The 19,474-nt window shown below is 40.9% G+C and overlaps 1 protein-coding gene across 1 annotated transcript in view; it reads left to right on the top strand.

Annotated features, from left to right (window-relative positions):
* Window positions 1–5,155: 5,155 nt before the first annotated feature.
* The window catches only part of BIRC6 (baculoviral IAP repeat containing 6), a 366,321-nt gene continuing 352,002 nt past the window's right edge, over window positions 5,156–19,474 (top strand). The window contains exon 1 of the mRNA XM_042780685.1: window positions 5,156–5,480. Coding sequence (XP_042636619.1) covers window positions 5,156–5,480 — 325 coding nt within the window. The remainder of the gene's footprint in view (window positions 5,481–19,474) is intronic.

The raw sequence follows: 19,474 nt of genomic DNA, 5'->3' as shown, positions 1-19,474 counted from the left end.
GAGCTGCTCACAGTGGATTCCACCATGGAGTTGATTAACAGTCTCATCATGGGGAATACTACATCCAGCTGCCCAGCCACTCAACCAGGCCTAGCCAAGTTGATGCACAAATGTAACAACCACAGGTAGTATTGCCATTTTCACAATGTTTAATCTTTCTATCCATGAGCATTGTACGTTCTTCCATTTATGCAGATTTTTTATGGTTTCTTGAAGTAGTGTATTGTAGTTTTCTTTGTACAAGTCTTTTGTGTCCCTAGTAAATTTTATTCCGAAGTATTTTATTTTGTTGGGAGCTATTGTAAATGGTATTGATTTGCTTATTTCCTTTTCAGCAATCTCTTTGCTGGTGTTTCCTTGGTGTTTTATAATAGACTAATACAATATTTGTCCTTCTGTGATTGACTTATTTCACTCAGCCTAATGTCCTCCATTAAAAACACAGGAAAGAAAAAAAAGACCAAAATGGATGTCAGAAGAGACTCTGAAACTTTTTCTTGAATAGAGAGTAGCTAAAACAAATGGAAAAAATGACAAGATAAAAGAGTTGAACAGAGATTTCAAAGAGCAGCTCGAGAAGACAAAATCAATTATTATAATAAAACATGCAAAGAAAACCAAAAGGCAAGAACACACTTAGTATTTCTCAAGCTGAAAGAACTGAAGAAAAATTTCAAGCTTCAAGTTGCAATATTGAAAGATTCTATGGGCAAAATACTGAATGACACAGGAAACATCAAAAGAAAATGGAAAGAATACACAGATCACTGTACCAAAAATGACTGATCAATGTTCATCTGTTTCAGGAGGTGGCATATGATCAAGAACCAACGGTACTGAAGGAAGAAGTCGAAGCTGCACTGAAGGAATTGGCCAAAAACAACACTCCAGGAATTTATGGACTACCCATTGAGATGTTTCAACAAACAGATGTCGTGCTGGAGGCAATCACTCGTCTATGACAAGAAATTTGGAAGACAGCTACCTTGCCAACTGACTGGATGAGATCCATATTTGTACCCATTTCAAAGAAAGGTGATCTCATAGAAAGTGGAAATTATCAAACAATACCATTAATATCACATGCAAATAAAATTTTGCTGAAGATAATTGAAAAGGGATTGCAGCAGTATATTGACAGGGAACTTCCAGAAATGCAAGCTGGATTTAGAAAAAGAATAATGGATATCATTGCTGATGTCATATGGATCTTGGCTGAAATCAAAGAATACCTGAAAGACGTTAACTTGTGTTTTATTGACTATGCAAAAGCATTTGACTCTGTGGATCATAACAAATTATGGATAACATTGAGAAGAATGGTTATTCCAGAACACTTAATTATGCTCATGAGGAACCTGTACATAGACCAGGAGGCTGTCGTTTGAAGAGAACAAAGGGATCCTACATGGTTTAAAATCAGGAAGGGAGTGTGCCAGGGTTGTATCCTATCACTATACTTATTCAATCTGTATGCTGAACAAATAATCCGAGAAGCTGGATTATATGATGAAGAATGTGGCATCAGGATTGGAGGAAGACTCATTAACAACCTGTCATATGCAGATGACACAACCTTGCTTGCTGAAAGTGAAGATGACTTGAAGCATTTACTGATGAAGATTGAAGATTACAGTCTGAAGTACATGGATTACACCTCAACATAAAAAAACAAAAATCCTCACAACTGGACCAATAAGCAGCATCACAATAAATGGAGAAAAGATGGAAGTTGTCAAAGATTTCATATTGCTTAGTTCCACAATCAACACCAATGGAAGCAGCAGTCAAGACATCAGATGACATATTGCACTGGGAAAGTCTGCTGCAAAAGACCTCTTTAAAGTGTTGAACAGAAAAGATGTCTCTTTGAAGACTAAGGTGCCCCTTACCTGTGAGAGCTGGACAGTGAATAAGGAAGACCGAAGAAGAGCTGGTCCTTTTGAGTTGTGGTGTTAGTGAAGAATACTTAAAGTCCCATGGACTGCCAGAAGAACTAACAAATCTGTCTTGGAAGTAGTGCAGCTGGAATGCTCCTTGGAAGCGAGCATGGCCAGAGTTTGCCTCACCTACTTTGGTCACATTGTCAGAAAGGACCATTCCCTGCAGAAGGATACCATGCTTGGTAAAGTGGAGGGTCAGCGAAAAAGGGGAAAAACCCCAATGTGATGGATTGACACAGTGGTTACAATAAATGCTTCAGGTATAGCAAGTATTGTGAGGCTGGCTCAGGACTAGGCAGTGTTTCCTTCTGTTGTACATAGGGTCACTGTGAGTTGGAGCTGACTTGAGGGCACCTAACCACAAGAACAAGAACAATCCTCTAAGTTTATCCACATTATGCAGTGTTTTGCAGATTCTACATTATTCTTTAGGGTTGCAGAAGACTTTTGAAGATGATGCAACATTTCCAAACATGTACAGCTAAGTGGTTGAGCACCTCTGTCTCACAGTGCACAACAGTATGTTTATTAGCTGGACTTTGCTCAAGTCATTTTCCTTCTGGCTTTAAGGGACCTTGATAAGATTAGTGTTTCCCAAAGTATGCTCTTTGGTTGTTAAAAAAACATTAAGAAAAAAAGCACTTCATGATCACATAGATTTGGGAAATGCTACCAAAAAAAAGTGGCTAAGACACTTGCCTGCTAACCAGACGGCTGGCAGTTCAAACCCACCAGCCACTCCTCGGAAGGAAGGTTGGGCAATCCTACTTCCGTAGTGATACTGCCTCGGAAACCCAAGGAGGGGTGGCTATGAGTCGGGGCCGACTCGACGGCACATAACAACAACAACAACAACCAAAAAAAAACCCAAAAAACTCACAGCTGTCTATTCGATTAGACTGATAGTGACCCCTCCTTGGGTTTCTGAGATGGTATCTCTACAGAAAAAAACAGTTAAAAGTTTTCTTTTCTTTTAATGGAAGGGTTTAGGGTTGATGAGGGAGAAGGAGGCAGGAGAGTTTGAACCACAGACCTTCTGGTTAGCAGCCAAACACCTTATCCACTACACCACCAGAGTTTTATAAAGGGTTAACAATCATAAAAAGCTTTACAGTAATTTATCTTGATTATGGTGCATGAATCTACATATGATAAAATGAAATAGAACTATACATGCATATCATACATATGTCAAATTCCTGCTTTTGATATTGTATTATAACTATTTAACATTGGGGAAAACTGGGTGAAGAGGATTTGGGCACTCTCTTTACTCTTTGTTGAGTAGTGGTTAGTGGTGTCCTTCAATTTGGGTATGTCTAGTTTTTCCTCATTCCTAGGAAAGAAGGTTAGGCAATCTACTTCCGTAGTGATACTGCCCCCGAAACCCAAAGAGGGGTCGCTGTGAGTCGGTTCCAACTCCATGGCAAATAACAACAACAAGAAGAAGAACAGTTTTTCCTCATAGTCAGATAGGGGCTATGGAATTTTGGAAGGAAGGTCACAGAAGTCTGTACTGTATTTGCACCAAACCAAACTCAGTGCTGTCAAATCCTACTGGACTAATAGCGACCCCTCCTTGGGTTTCTGAGGCGGTATTAATACAGAAATAGATGCCTAATCTTCCGAGGAGAGGCTTGTGAGTTTGAACCACCAGCCTTCTGGTTAGCAGTCAAATGCCTCAGGCACTATGCCACCAGAGCTCCTACTGTATTGGCAGCTACTTATAAATCTAATAAACCAAACTCAGTGCTGTCCAGTTGATTCTGACTCATAGCCACCCACTTTGGGTTTCTGAAGCAATAAATCCTTAGGGAAGTGGATTGCCCAGTTTTTCTTCTGCGGAGTGGCTGGTGGGTTTGAACTGCCAACCTTCTGGTTAGCAGTCAAATGCCTTAGGCACTATGCCACCAGAACAACTGTTAATAGATTTGAGGCAGAAAAAACTCTGGTCATGTAAAAATACTAAATGGATCCTTATATAGGCCCCTTTGGAGAACAGCAATGCATTTTCTTAAACCATTAATTTTGAGATAACTTAAGTCTAATAGTTATGTCAAAATAAATGATTTAAAAAAATAAAGAATTGCTATTCTCCAAATGGGACTATGTTGTTGCTGTTTTGTGCCATCAAGTCGGACCCGACTCATATCGACCCCTCCTTGGGTTTCCTAGACAGTATCACTAGGGAAGTAGATTGCCCCATCTTCCTTCCAAGGAGTGGCTGGTGGGTTTGAACCTCCAGCCTTGTGGTTAGCAGTCAAGTGCCTTAGGCACTATGCTACCAGAGCTCCTAAAATGGGACTATATAAGGATGCATTTAGTATTCTTACGTGACCAGTCTTTTCTGCTTCACACACCTATTAACAATTCACATAACTTGACTTTTTTTTGGACCGTGGATAACGAAGCCATGATTAATTATATTTTTCTAGGATCTTATATCTGGAGCTCTGGGGCGTATAGTGCCTTAGGCATTTGACTATTAACAAGACGGCTGGAGGTTAAAACCCAAGAGCCACTCCTTGGAAGAAAGACTGGGCAATCTATTTCCTTAGAAATACCGCCTGGGAAACCCAAGGAGGCGTCGTTGTGACTCGGAGTCGACTGGACGGCAGTGAGTTTGGTTTTTAGGATTTCATATCAGGCATTTTTGTTCAAGAAAGGGGTGGAGGAGAGCGTTGAAGTAGATACGGGCTTGGGAGGTCGTTTGGTTTCTCCAAGTCCACGCTAGAGGATTCTCAAACTGTTTATTCTGACTACCGCCAGTGCCCAAATCCAGAGGTCTACTTAGGGTCACAGCCGCACAGCTTGCTGTGCAAGCTAGGAAGTCCCAACGCAGCTGGAATTGCAGAAGAGGCCTCCGGGCGTCCCGGCCCAGCGGAAATACACAAAACCAATTCTCAAGGGCAGGGGGAGCAGGGCGGAGCTCAGACAGCAGCCACTCCAGGACTCGCCGGAAGAAACTAGCACACCGTAGACCCGAAGCTGGCAGGACCCGAGGCGCGTGGCACGCGCGAGCCTTCCCGCGCATGCTCTACCTACATGCCTCCCGCCCCCGACCCGGGTCCCTCCCCTTTCCCTCCTTCTCTCCCTCCCCGCCAGCCTCTTTAAGAGCTTGGCCCCTTTGGGCCGGTGACCGACGTTCCGCGTGCGTGCCGGCGCCTGACTTCACTTCCGGCTAACGCGTTCCGCTTGCCCCCTGGCCCCGGATGGTGACTGGCGGTGGTGCTGCACCTCCCGGGACTGTCACTGAGCCGCTTCCCAGTGTGATTGTGCTAAGCGCAGGCCGGAAGATGGCGGCTGCCTCTGCGGCAGCCTCGGCCCCGGGCTGCTCCTCGGCGGCGGGGGCGGGAGCGGCCGGGGTCTCGGAGTGGCTGGTGTTGCGGGACGGCTGCATGCGCTGCGACGCCGACGGGCTGCACAGCCTATCTTACCACCCCGCGCTCAACGCCATCCTGGCCGTCACCAGTCGCGGGACCATCAAAGTCATCGACGGCACCTCCGGGGCCACCCTGCAGGCCTCCGCGCTCAGCGGTGAGTTTGCGGCCGGTCGGGCGGAGGCTGGGCCTGCTGCGGGAGGAGCCGGGCCCGAGGGATGCCGCGGAAGGAAACTACCCAGCCGCGGGGCTCGGCGGGGCCCTCCGGAAGAGAGGAAGCGGCGTGACTGGAGTTGGGTAGCGGGAGAGTAGGGCTAGGGTCTCAGGTCTGGCCGTGGAGAAGCTCGAGAGCTGATGGAGGAGACCTTAGGATTTGGCTTTTTCGGTTGCTGCAGCTGGGAAGGAGAGACCAACGAATCGGGGCGGGGGGGGGGGAGTGGTGGGAGTTGCCTTTTGGATCTTGAGGGTCCGGCCTGGGTTGTACCTGTGGGAGAGGTGAGGAGATCTCGGAGTTAGGCACTGGGGAAGGGCCGGCCCCTGGGTAGGTTGTGAAGAAGGTGTCGACTCTGCCCTATGTTAAATCAGAAAGCGAAAGGGTAAAAAGCCGTAATCCCAGCGTGAGAGTCCGGTGGCCAGGGGCGGGGAGCGTCGTGACCGGAATCCAGCTTTCCCTTCTTGTACATAAGTGGCTGCTCTCGGGTTCACAGGTCTTGCGGGTGCCGGGGTGTCCCTGCCGGCTTCGCACCGGTGGTGGGGGTGGGGGTGGGCATGGAGTGGGGGTGGGGAGGGAAGTAGGCGGACCAGCTGCCGAGCTGCTCCGCAGACGAGTGTAGGACTCTGGCGGACGCCAAAGAAGACAAGACCTTGTCCTCTATGTCGAGGGTTCTGATTTATTCCACCGAGTCACGAGAAAGGACTTGCGATGTATAAAATAAAGATTTTTTGCCTTCGTTATTAGGTGAAATCTCAGGTCTTCTCTACTTGTTTTATCACAGCCAGCCGAAAATTGGGATTCTGGCGTATGTCTGAGTCTTGCCAGTGGAAGAGAGCAGTTTTGGGAGGTATGAACGTTGGCTAAGAAACCTGACTTCATAGTATGGGTGAGGTGGACACCAGTGGACTGGAGTGTTTTGGACTTTCCTTGGCTTAGTTATATTTGGCTGAGGTGACATTTCATTTATGGTTGAATGAGTGACTTAGATGTTAAAAGATTGAAAGTTAGTATTTGAGTGAGTTTGACTGTATGCGTTTGGCCAAATGGAAGTCGATAAGTGGCCTAGCAAGTCCCAAGTATTTTAACATAGACAAGTAAGAAAAGGTAGGTAGGTACTCTGGTTTACTAAGTGTGAGTAATTAGGCAGTTTAGAGATACAGAGATGAAATTAGGGACGTTGATTTTTTTTGGATGTGAGAATTCTGAAAGAATTATATTTTGCATAGTTACAGGAGGTCTGGTAGCATAGTGCCTAAGGCACTTGACTGCTAAGCAGAAGGCTGACGGTTCAAACCCACCAGCCACTCCTCGGAAGGAAGGTTGGGCAATCTACTTCTGTAGTGATACTGCCTCGGAAACCCAAGGAGGGGTCGTTATGAGTCAGGGCCTACTTGATGGCACGTAACAACAACAACAACAGTGGAATGTAAACCTGGAATATATCTAAGAGAAAGTTTTTGGTTGTAGATTTGTAGTTTTTTCTTTTGTTGGCAAAGGTAAAGTACAGGATGGGTGTCACAGATATAGCAACAACCATTTACTGAGACTTTGAACATTAACAGCTTGCCACTATGAGAGGGATTCACTAATAATTGGATATCTTTCTTTTTAAGCTCACTTTAAGATATTTCAGATATGAAAAGATATAAAGAATAATACACTGAACAATTACATAACACTCCCTCACTCCCCACTTAAGTTTAAGAAATAAAACATTACAAATAAAGTTGAAACCACCTTCTCTGTCTCTCTTGGATTGAATTTTCCAACCTTCTTTCCCCCCAAAAATTGTATCACTAATTTGGCTTTTATCAATTTTATACATGTCTTTATACTTTTTAGTACACGTATGTACCCTTGGTATCTAATATTGCCTTTCCTAATTTTAAATTTTGAGTGTTTATAAAGTGCTTTGGGTAGAAAGCAGTTTCATGGGTTGCTTTTTGTGTCTGGAACCTATGTTTGAGAAAATACATGCCAGGGTTTGTTACAAATCATAGGGGAATTGGACATATGTGTGTGCCTGTGCACGAAGGAAAGAAAATATTCACTCTAGTAGTAGATTACTTAAGGGGGTAGGGTTTTAGGTGTGTAATACAAGTGTAAATGTAGATACTTAAAACACAGCACCGATTTGGGATAATTTAGTTGGGGTATATTTTGGAATTTTAATTAGAAAATTACTAGTTTGGACTCTTATATTGCAGATGTCCATACATTGAGGATTAGCTTTGTGATTAAAAATATATAGAATTTATGGTAAACAAAGAAAAAGGGTAATAGATTTTGAAAGAAACAATGGGTAAATCCTGGAATGTTTTTTATAAGGAGTGAAGTTTGTTGTTAATAATGATTACCAGAGGTTGTGTAGTGTTCCAGGTATGTAATCTATATAAATGATTGTGGAGGGAATGAAACATTTTATGGTTTCTTTGGAATATGTAGGTATTTAATAGGTCTGTTTTTAAAAGTTAATAGAGGGGAACACTCCTATAAATAGAGGGGAGAAGGTGCCAGTAGTGTCCATGGTCCTAACATGATCCCTCTTTTCAGTTCATGGGGCTCATGCCACCTTCCTTTCTACCCCAAAGGTTAGTCATCTTTGGGGGATAAAAAGTGGTATGAAAACTTTTGTAACTATGTGGAACGTTGAGTGATAGTGTATTGTGTCTTATGGATTAATGGAGTTCACTTTATAGATTTAAGAAGGCTGGCGGTTCAAACCCACCAGTCACTCCTCGGAAGGAAGGTTGGGCAATCCTACTTCCGTAGTGATACTGCCTCGGAAACCCAAGGAGGGGTCGCTATGAGTCGGGGCCGACTCGACGGCACATAACAACAACAACAACAGGTAACCAAGTGTAGATTGGAAATGCAGGATGGGAGCAGGACTTTTGTGTACAGTATATGTATTTGATTGGATCACTTAGGTGGTGAATTTAATTAGTCTTCTAGTATATGTCTTCAAGTGTTCCGTATTCGACATGAAATGTTTATAAATAAAGTTTCACTAGATCATGAGTTATCAGTATTGTGGTAGTTATGTTTGTGTTTCAACTTGGCTGGGCCTGGTTGAGTGGCTGGGCAGCTGGTGGTAGTTATTCCCCATGATGAGACTGGCAGTCAACTCCATGGTGGGATCTACCACAAGCAGCTGAGTAGCTGCTTTGGGTATGTGGTCTGCTTCCCGTATATAAGCAGTTTTGAGAACGGTCTCTAGTTTATGGCATGCTTGGACCCTATATGTAGCTGTGTCGTTGCTCAGCAGCCTGCCATGCTCTGCCGACCTTGAGACTTACGATGGACTTAAATTAATGGCCTGCCTAAATTAATGGCCTGCTGTGTGGTTTGGTAACATCAGGACTGTGCCTTTTTACTTGTCAACCTTGGGGCTTCTCAGCCTCAGCAGTCAGCAGCTGTCTGAGTGAAGAAATGCCTCCAATTCCGTTGGGCGGGGAGTAGGAGGCAGAGCTGTTCCCCAAGGTTGAGGGGCTTTCACCCAGCCCCCAGAGCCTGGCACTTTGAACTTGGACTTTGTAGTAGTTATGTTTGTGTGTCAACTTGGCTTGGCCTGGTTGAGTGGCTGGGCAGCTGGTGGTTAGTTATTCCCCATGATGAGACTGGCAGTCAGCTCCATGGTGGGATCTACCACAGACAGCTGAGTAGCTGCCTTTGGGAATGTGGTCTGCTTCTTGTATTTAAGGAGAAGCCTTGGTAATGGTCTCTAGCCTATGGCACGCTTGGACCCTGCATGTAGCCGTGTCGTTGCTCAGCAGCCTGCTATGCTCTGCCGACCTTGGGACTTACAATGGACTTAAGTTAATGGCCTGCCGTGTGGTTTGGTAACATCGGGACTGTGCCTTTTTACTTGTCAGCCTTGGGGCTTCTCAGCCTCAGCAGCCAGCAGCTGTCTGAGTGAAGAAACGCCTTTAGCTTCAGTGGACCTGGAGTTGGAGGCAGAGCTGGACACCCAGGTTGAGGGGCTTTCACCCAGCCCCTAGAGCCTGGCACTTTGAACTTGGACTTAAAGCCTCCAAATTGTTAAGAATAAACTCCTGTTTGTTAAGGCCAACCCATTTGTGGTATATTTCTTGTCAGAGCGGCACTAGGTAACCAGAACAGACTTAAAGCCTCCAAACTGTGAAAGAATAAACTCCCGTTTGTTAAGGCCATCCCATTTGTGGTATATGTTCCTGTCAGATCATCTCTGGGTAACCACAACAAGTATGTATATAGGTGAGGAATAAAGCACAAAGTAATTGCTCTCTGTTAAGTGTTTCAGAGTTAAGATTTCTGAGGCTCTGAAATGATTGGTCTGATATTCAATGACCTCTATGATCTGGCTGCTACCCATCTGTCTGGCCTTGTCTTCCTATTTTATTTTGTGAAACTGGTTCATTTAATCTCCTTTCCTAACTACAATAGTGTGCTCTTTCTTGGAATGCACCAGTTCTCTGTAGCCAGTTAAACAGCCAGAAGGCTGGCAGTTCAAACCCACTGGCCTGTTCTTTGAAGGAAGATTACTATCTACTTCGGTAGTGATACCACCTCGGAAGCCTGAGAAGGGGGGTGCTATGAGTTGGATCTCACTCCATGGCAGTGAGTTTGGTTTTTTTTTTTTTTAACCAATTTTTCAAGACCTGGAGCAGATCTTAACTTCATGATTCTTTGAGCCTGAAGTGATCATCTGGACTTTTAAGCACATATTGTACAAATGTTGGCAGTTAAACCCAGAGGCACGTTGGAAGTAAGGTGTTGGCGATCTGCTTCTGAAAGGTCATGGCCTTGAAAACTCTGGCGTACACTTCTGTTCTGCATGCACGGGATCTCTATGACTTGCACGGGATCTCTGACTCGGAATCAAGTCATTGGCAACTAACAGGAACAAATGTTTATTTTAGTAATTTGGCAACTTAATATTTGTGGCATGTTTTCTTCTGTCTTGAACTATTTAAATTCTGTTTGTGTTGCTTTTTATAATAATGTGATGTCTCTTCATATTTCAAGTCCTTTGAGGGAAGATACCTTGTCTCTGTGTTAATATTCCTCCCCAAGATGCCGAATTCAGAATAATAACTCAATAAATATTTTTGATTTGATGTATATATGGCAATGGGTATGTTAAATGGATGAATGTTTCCATACTCACTGATAAATAAGCACATTCCTTTTCTTTGGAGTTCTGTGCATTTCAATGACCATACTGTTCATATTACTAGATGTGCCCCTGTCTGTAATTGTTGTTTCATTCATTTAATTAAATATAATATTAAGGAAGGAGACTAGTTCTAGAACCAGTCAAGATTGTTATAACTTACTTAACTTTATTTATAACATAACTCAAGATTGCTTGGGTTATGATCCCACCTTTGCAGTTTATTAACTGTGTAACCTTGAATGAATTACTTAATGCCTTTATTCCAGTTTCTCCATTTACAAATTGGGGGGTGGATAATTATACTGGTTGTGAGGATTAAGTGTTAATACATTTAAAGTGTTTAGAAAAGTGTACTTACCATCAATTAAGTGCTCAAAAAATGTTCCTCTCATCTACTTGCTTTTCTCTATAAATAACTTTTTTTCTTCTTTACTTAAACCTTTTTGATATTCTCTCTTAAGTGTTTTGAACTTAACCCCAGTTTTGAACCTCCTAGGATTTTTTTCAGATTTATAACCTATCAGAATCTCATAGATTATGCTTTGATGTAAGAATAAGGTATTGTTTATTTGTTCAATATTGCCTTAATTATTTACTTACTAGTAGTGATGTTCTTTCTTGCATCCTGAAATAGCCTCACACCCCCCTCCCCTATAAGTAGTAAATATTACATTGTCTTGGTTTGTCTTGTCTTTGGCATTATAGTGCATTTAGAGAGCATGGGCTTTATGTGTTAGTTGGTGCTGAATTTTGAATCATAGTTCACTTACTAACTCACTTTTTACCTAAACTTCCTGAACCTCAGCTTCCTCATCCATAAATGAAGATTAATATTTAATAGGATAACTGAAGATTAAATGGTAAAATGTATAAAGTGCCTAACACTGCTTCATATATATAGTACGCATCTATAGAATGCCAATTCTCTTGAGCCTTAGGGTGTTAGTATTGCCATGCTCTTATGAATACTTTCAAAAATGTCCATTGACTTAATGTGTTTATATGCAGAGGATAGGTGGATATGCAGATAAAGGTAGAAATAAAAAATGTAGGTAACAATTACCTGTATTTGGATAACCAAACCAAAAACGAAAGTCATTGTCATCTAGTCGATTCTGACCCCCGTTGGGTTTCTGAGGCTGTAAATCTTTATGGAAGAAGACTTGCCCATCTTCCTTCCACAGAGTGGCTGATGGGTTTGAACTGCTGACCTTTTGGTTAGCAACCAAATGCCTTATCCACTCTGTCACCAGAGCTTCTTGGATAAGTATCTTTTAATCTATTAAGAAAAAACCAAACCAAACTCACTGCCGTTGAGTTGATTGGACTCATAGCGATGCCTCTTTGAGTTTCTGAGGCAGTATTGCTATGGAAGTAGGTTGTCCAGTCTTCCTTCCGAGGAGTGGCTGGTGGGTTTGAACTGCCAGCCTTTTCGTTAGCAGTCAGATGCCTTAGGCACTACGCCACCAGAGCTTGTTTTAATCTATTAGTGTAGCTGAATGTTATAGTGAAGTTGAGAATGTTAGATTACTAATTATATATGTTGCTTGTTCATGTTGAGTATGTACATAAATAAATAAATCTTTATGTGTGTGAATATAAACCAGTGTCTGTCTGGTGTATGTGTAGCAAGAGGTTCATGTCTCTTTAGTTTTTAAAGCGGATTCCAGGTTTGTCAGTGAAAAAAAGGAGAAAAAACTCCAGAGCTGCTCAGTGTTTTTAGACAATCCAGTTTTATATTTCTTTATAAATATCTTCCTTTTTCCTTTTTCCACATATGCATTGACTTTGATTTAAGAAATTTGTATAGTGGTCATAAATGAAAACAAGATCTTTACTCTATTCCAGCTGCATTGCAAGTTAAGATTGGGTGATTTTTTTCTGTTTTAACAGCTTCTTGGTCAAACCTAAAAGCCTGGAGCTGCCTGCTTAAAGAAAGAAGTCTTGAAATATAGAAAGCTAATTAAGTTAGCCTGTGGAGTCCTCAAGACAGACCTTTATGGATAACATTCATTCTTTTCACCTTGTTAGTGGTAGAAAAAAAAATGCATATATATTTTTTTGCTACTTCTGGATTGGGCATGCGTTACTTTGGATTAAATGGCAAAATCCCCCTGTAGGTCTGATAGTAATGGAAAGTGTAATTGACTTAAACTACTTCCTATTTTCTGACTAACTTTGGTACCTATAGCTGGCGAGTTAGTCTCAATTATTCTGTGAGAAATAATAAAAATAGTATAGACTTGGATATCAAGTAGCACTTGAACATTTTTGCCTTTTGGGCACATCTATCTAGGTCCTTTATAAACTAAAATTTGGCAAAATCTCTTTTTGTTCTACAAGTACATACTTTGGCTCCCTTTGTTTCAGCTGATAGTAATTTAATATTACATGATGACCTACTTGATGTCAGAGATTTGCTGTTTTATTAGCAAAACACTTTTCTACAGTTAATTTTACATTTTTTTTTTTTAGGATCTATTTTTTAATTTTTTAAAGTTGTGATTTAGGTGCAAGTTTACATAGCAAATTCATTTTCCGACAACTGTTTATACACATTTTGTTTCATGACATTGATTGCGATCTCCGTAATTTAACAGCTCTCTTCCTACTTCCTCCCTGTGGTTATCTTTTCTCATGCATTTCTGCCCTTTGAGCTATTTCCCTGTGCAAATACTGCTTTTCTGATTTCCCATGGTTGATTGTTCTAAGAAGTATATCTACCTGGTATAAATGTTCACCTTATATGCCTGTCTGTTGTTTGGTTGAAATTCAGAGTTCAGTTGGACCTGAAGAGTGACTGGGGGCCATATTCTCAGTTGCACAGTCTGTTATCAGACCAGTAAGCCTGGTCTTTTTTTTTATGATTTTGAGTTTTCTACATTTTTCTCCTACTCTTTACAGGACCTCCTGCATGTTTTGCTATGTTTTTAATGTCCTATATATCTGTCCAAAAGGAGCTCTGGTGGTGCAGTGCCTAGGACATTTGACTGCTAACTAGAAGGTTGGTGGTTCAAACCCACTAGCCACTCTGCAGAAGGAAGATGGAGCAATCTACTTCTGTAAAGATTTACCACCTTGGAAACCCAGTGGGGGTAGCTATGAGTCAGAATTTAATCCATGGCAGTGAGTTTGGTTTTGGTTTTATGTATCTGTCTAATTTTTTGCATTTACCTTATAGGTTTTCCTAACCATTGAATGCTCAGAGATGGTTTTACTCTAGCAGAAAATTTATCTTAGTTTGTTTTAGTAATTATAGACTCATTGATAATTGGAGGCAATATAAGACTCAAAACTCTAGAGCCAAACAACTTGGGTTCAAGTTTTGATTCTTTGTGACCTTTAAAGTTTGTCTATAAAATGAAGACAATAATAGGGTTGTGAAAATTAAAACGAGTTTAATATATGTAAAACCATCTAGTGCAGTTTGTGGTATATAGTAAGTGCTCTATAAGTCTTTTTTTTTTTTTTTTTTCTGTTCTTGTGCTAGCAATGCCTACTTGAAAGATTGCTGAGTGCAATAGTTGTCTTTGCAGCAGAGTTCCATTGAAATTGCAGTATTTTCTTCTAGTTTTCCAGGCATGGGGAAATACGGCTGGGTGAAATCTGATAGACATACGAGCAGTAATGCTTGTATTATAGGGGAGGCAGTCTATTTCTGTAACAATTTACTGCCTTGGAGACCCAGTGGGGTTTTCTGTGAGTTGGAATTGACTAGATGGCAGTGGATTTATGAATAACAAATAAATTTGAATTTGAAATTGTTAAAAAAAAAAAAAAAAGATGAAGAGTAGAGCTGGTTGATATATTCATTCTGCTGGTTATTGAACACATTGAGTGTGAGGGGGCACAAAATAATTAAGGCAACATTTTTTGTCTTTGAATGCAAGCTATGGATATTTTTAGGTAAATGATAGATAGCATAATGCCATAGGTACCATGATGTAGATGTGCACAATGCTGGGTGAGTACAAAGGAGGTAGTTTCTTTAGCCTGAGGGAAATCAGGAAACCCTAAAGTAGGATTTATAATCAGTTTTGAAAGATGGGAAGATCTTTGGGGAGTGCAAGTGGTTTGCATGCATCTACTAACCTACAGGTTGACTATTCAAACCCACTGCAGCACTGCAGAAGAAAGATCTTTTGATATGCTTCCATAAAGATTACAGTCAAGAAAACCCTACCATGGGGTCATCATGAATTGGAATTGACTTGACAGCAGTGGGCTTAGTTTTTGGTTTTGAAGGATGAGGGAATGCTACAGGGAGGATCATCTTAAGCCAAGATACTTGCTTGTGCAGAGGCATGTTGGTTTCAAAAACAGCATATTCAAAGAACAGAGAGAAGTCTGTGGTGAGTGGGTAGGAGAGCTGGCTTTTAAGGTGTTTGTGTGTGTGTGTAGTTAGAGTTGAAGCTGAGAGATAGACAAAGACCAGATCATAATATGTTCTGTGAAGAAGTTTAGACAATGTCAAGTATGGAGTCATTGTAGGTTATGACATGATCAGATTTGTGTTTACAGGAAGCTGATGCCCAGGTGTGAGAGGTAATGAGAGCCTCATGTAAAATAGAGAGGTATAAGTAGCATAATTTGGTGAGTGATTAAATATGAGGGATGAGAGAAATTGCCAAGATGAAAATTTACTCACCCTTAAGGTTCCTAGTTTGTGTAATTGGATGTGAAAGATAATTATTAATCCAGATAGACAATACAAGAATATGTGGACTGACTTTTGTTGGAGAAGGTTGGGGAAGTGAGAGGGAAACTGTTTTTAGTTGTTTAATTTTGAAGTTTCTGAAGGACATCCAGAAGGCATTTGGAAACTCAGGGTTGACATTTGAAGATTTGGGAATATAGATTTGGAAGTCATTGGAATTTATAGAAAAAGCCTATAGTGTTGACCTGCTATAAACATTTGATAATAGTTTTTGTATTGGAGTTTTTAATTATTTGGTCAGTTCAACAAGTGTTTGTCATATGGGGATAATAAGATGAATTTGAAGGCAAATATTCCTGGAATGGAGCTCAGGCATACTATTTATTTATTTATTTTGTTAAAGCATGTCAGGTGATTCTCCTGAGTTTACCATTGGAAAGCTTCCTACGTGAGGTGACACCTCAGCTGAGACTTGAAGGATAAGGAGTTAGCCAGGTAGAGGGAGCAGCATGAATAAGAGTAGAGGTGTGAAACAGGATATTTAGAACAAGTAATTTCATGTTGGTTGGTGCAAGAAAGGGAGTGATGGAAGAGCTTGAGGATTTTGGATTTTATCTTCATGGGCAATGGTTCTCATATTTTTAAGTACTAAAACTCTCATTTTAAAGTTAAAAATTTAGGACTCTGTATGGTGGTTCAGTGGTAGAATTCTTGCCTTTCATACGAGAGACCTGGGTTTGATTCCAGCCAGTGTACCTCATGTGCAGCTGCCAGCCAGCTGTCTTTTAATGGAGGTTTGCTATGATACTTAACAGGTTTCAGTAGAGCTTTCAGACTAAGATAGTTTAGGAAGAAAGGTCTAGTGATGTACTTCCAAAATTTAGCCAGTGAGAGAACCCTGTGGATCACAGTGGTCTGATCTGCGACTAGTTTTGGGATGATGTGGGACCAGGCAGTGTTTCACTGTGTTGTGCATTGGGACATCATGAATCAGGGGCCAACTTGACAGCAGCTAACAACATTATGATAGGAATTATGTTTTTAATACCAGTTAATGGAGAACATATTGGCAAAAGCTATTCCTTTTAAATAATTTTTATTTAAATTATCATTTAAATGATAATTATTTAAATTATCTTCATTATCATCTATGTAATTTTAAAAATACTACAATACAGGAGGTCTGGTAGCGCAGTGCCTAAGGCACTTGACTGCTAACCAGAAGGCTGGCGGTTCAAACCCACCAGCCACTGCTCAGAAGGAAGGTTGGGCAATCTACTTTGTAGTGCCTCAGCAACCCAAGGCGGGGTTGCTATGGGTTGGGCCAACTCGATGGCACATAACAACAACAGCAATACTTGGGACTTTCCTCCTTGCTGGACTAGCTTTGAGATTTTTTTTTTTTTGAAATGGAAACAGGTCAGTTAACAGTCTTCCATGTGCCCTCCAACTTCAAAAATTTTGATGCTGTCATCTCCTCCTTTGTTGTTGTCCTGGTGGATTTGTTTGATGTCCCCTCTATTTCTTTATTGTCTGTCCAGTGGGAGCTTGAGGGGGAGCAGAGGTAAATGTATTATATCCTTGTTTAACTAGGAATTTCTAGTTGTAACAACATTTAAATTTAACGTTTGGTACTTTGTCCTTAGAAATGTTGGCTGCAACTGTAGAAAGAATATAAACAATAGCAGATTTCAGTAATGTTAGTATGAAAGAACAGTAGGGAGGGTAGCAGGAGGTACCTCTCTCATATGTGTACATCATACTGCTGATGGTCTCATCAAAGGATGCCTTTGGCAAGACACGTCTGAATTTTCATATGTAAAATGGGCTAATAATACACCCCATCCTCACTTACTGACATGGTTAGGTTCCAAAGACCAGGTCATTATGTGAAAATAGGCATTATGTGAAAATGGAGGATGACTACATCATTTTATGACTGCCAGATGACTGAGAATCATAGCCTAGCCAAGTTGACACATAACCTTAACCATCATACCTGTGTTAATTTCACCTCAGACCTGTGTTCTTTCCTGCCAAATGTATGGTGTTAGTGTGCAAAATACACACTTTTTTTAAAACTGTTGTTGTAAATGCAAAATGGGTAAGGAGATAGTTGATAAGTGAGGAATAGGTGTACTTGCCCAGATTGCTTCATGATCTGATGAGAATAATGAATGGAGAAATCCTTTGTAAACCATAGTACTTCATATGTAATGGATACAAAAAAGATATACTCTGGGTATAGAAGAGGAGTTTATAGAGGTAATGTTGTAGTGGAGGTACAAATAACAAGAAGTATGATGTAATTGGTATTTGAAACAGTCTGTTACAAGGGCAAATGCCCTAAAAAGATGTGCTTGTGATCTAGTTTTGAATGTATTAAATCCAGGGCTTCAAACCGGTTCTTCCTGGTTCAGTCATGGTCAATGAAGCAAAACCAGAATGGACCTCAGTTGATAATGTGGGATAACTGGAACAGGAAAAATTGTGGGTTGACATCCAACTAGAAATTTTATCACCTTGTTAGAAAGCAAGGGTTGCATGTGCACTGCATAGCAACCAAATCTCTTGAATGGCAGAGTTGGAAACAGTGGTTGGTGCCTTGTTCAAAAATGGCTGCCAACTGTGCCACTTTGGTGTTTCTCTTCACAGTCCTGGCAATAATTCAGTCTCCTGTGTCAGGCTCTGAAAGGACTTGCTACGCCTCTTCAGAGTTTTCCATTCCAGGGTTTTGGTTATCATTATATTTCACCCAAATTAAAAAAAAAAATTTGGCTCTGTTCCAGTTTCGCTTTGTTGGTCATGAATGAACCAGTGTGAACTTGTTTAAAGTCCTGGTTGAATTAGGGATGTGTATGTTATGCTTAAGGAGCCCTGTGGCACAGTGGTTTAGCTCTCGGATGTTAACCCAAAGGTTGAACCCACCAGCTGCTCTGTGGGAGAAGGATGTGGCAATCTGCTTCTCTAAGATTTACAGCCTTGGAAGCTTATGGGCAGTTCTGTTACAAGGGCAGGTATCTAGGGCTTAGACTAGTGTTAGAGTTAGATTAGGGGTTGGGGCAGCAGTTCTACTCTGCCCTATAGGGTTGCTTTGAGTTGGAATAGACATGATGACAGTGCGTTTGGCTTTTGTTTTCATACATTATGCTTGCTTCTTACAGGAAATAACAGAGCTTTTAGAATGAAGAAAATGGGAGTGTCTTCTTTGGCATATATTGTGGGTGGTAGATATTTAAATCTTCATGATTTGCTTCTGTACTTTGACTTACAAAAAGAGAGAGAGATGTACCTACAGCTAGGGAGATGGCTCAGGGCAGTGGTTCTCAACCCTGGCTGTTCATTAGAATCATAGGGGAGTTTTAAAAAATACCCTTCCTGGGTCCTAGTATCCTGATTTATGTGGTCTGGAATGGAGCCTAGACAGACTTATTTTTGTTTTTGAGGATGCCAGGTGATTCTTATATTCAGGGGTTTAGACTTTTCTAAGACTTTAAACAGGCAAGTTTATTTCATACTGAGAGGCAAGATAAATGAGAGACAAATTTTGTTTGAATTCAGTAATACTCTATTTACCTCTTTTTTGGCTAAAAAGACCTCCCAAGTTAGTTTGCCAGTAAAACCTACCAAGGGTATTTTAGGTTGTATTTAGTGAAAATATAATGAAATATGTCTATAAGCAAGCGCTTTGTTTCAAGAGCCAAATTTCTGTTTTTTATTTTCTTCTTTACTGTAATTCAGTTTTGGTTGATTTTTGAACCAACTAAGTGTTTCTGATACTTTTTTTTTACCCCCTACAAAAATTCCACTGCAGTCAAGTAGGGTGACCTCATTCTAGGGCTGTTGGATGGGAGAGGGAGGATAAAAAGTGGGGAGGCAGAGGTAGTTAGAGTATCTATACTAAAATCCAACTAGTTTCATGCCTAAAATGTCTTTGTTTCATGTTGTGTTTTAAAAAAATCATCAGATTGTTGAATTTTACATTATTATAGTTGAATTTCCATATATTTTTAAAATGTATTTATTTATATATGTTTTTATTGTGATTTGGGTGAAGATTTACAGAGCAAATTCACTTTCCATACAGCAGTTCACATATACTTTGTCTCATGTCATTGACCA

The sequence above is a fragment of the Orycteropus afer genome, unplaced genomic scaffold, assembly GCF_000298275.1.
Source record: "Orycteropus afer afer isolate SDZICR_OR568_19922 unplaced genomic scaffold, OryAfe1.0 scaffold00054, whole genome shotgun sequence".
Taxonomy (NCBI): domain Eukaryota; kingdom Metazoa; phylum Chordata; class Mammalia; order Tubulidentata; family Orycteropodidae; genus Orycteropus; species Orycteropus afer.
Note: the sequence above shows the minus strand (reverse complement) of the source record. Positions and strands in the feature narration are given on the sequence as shown.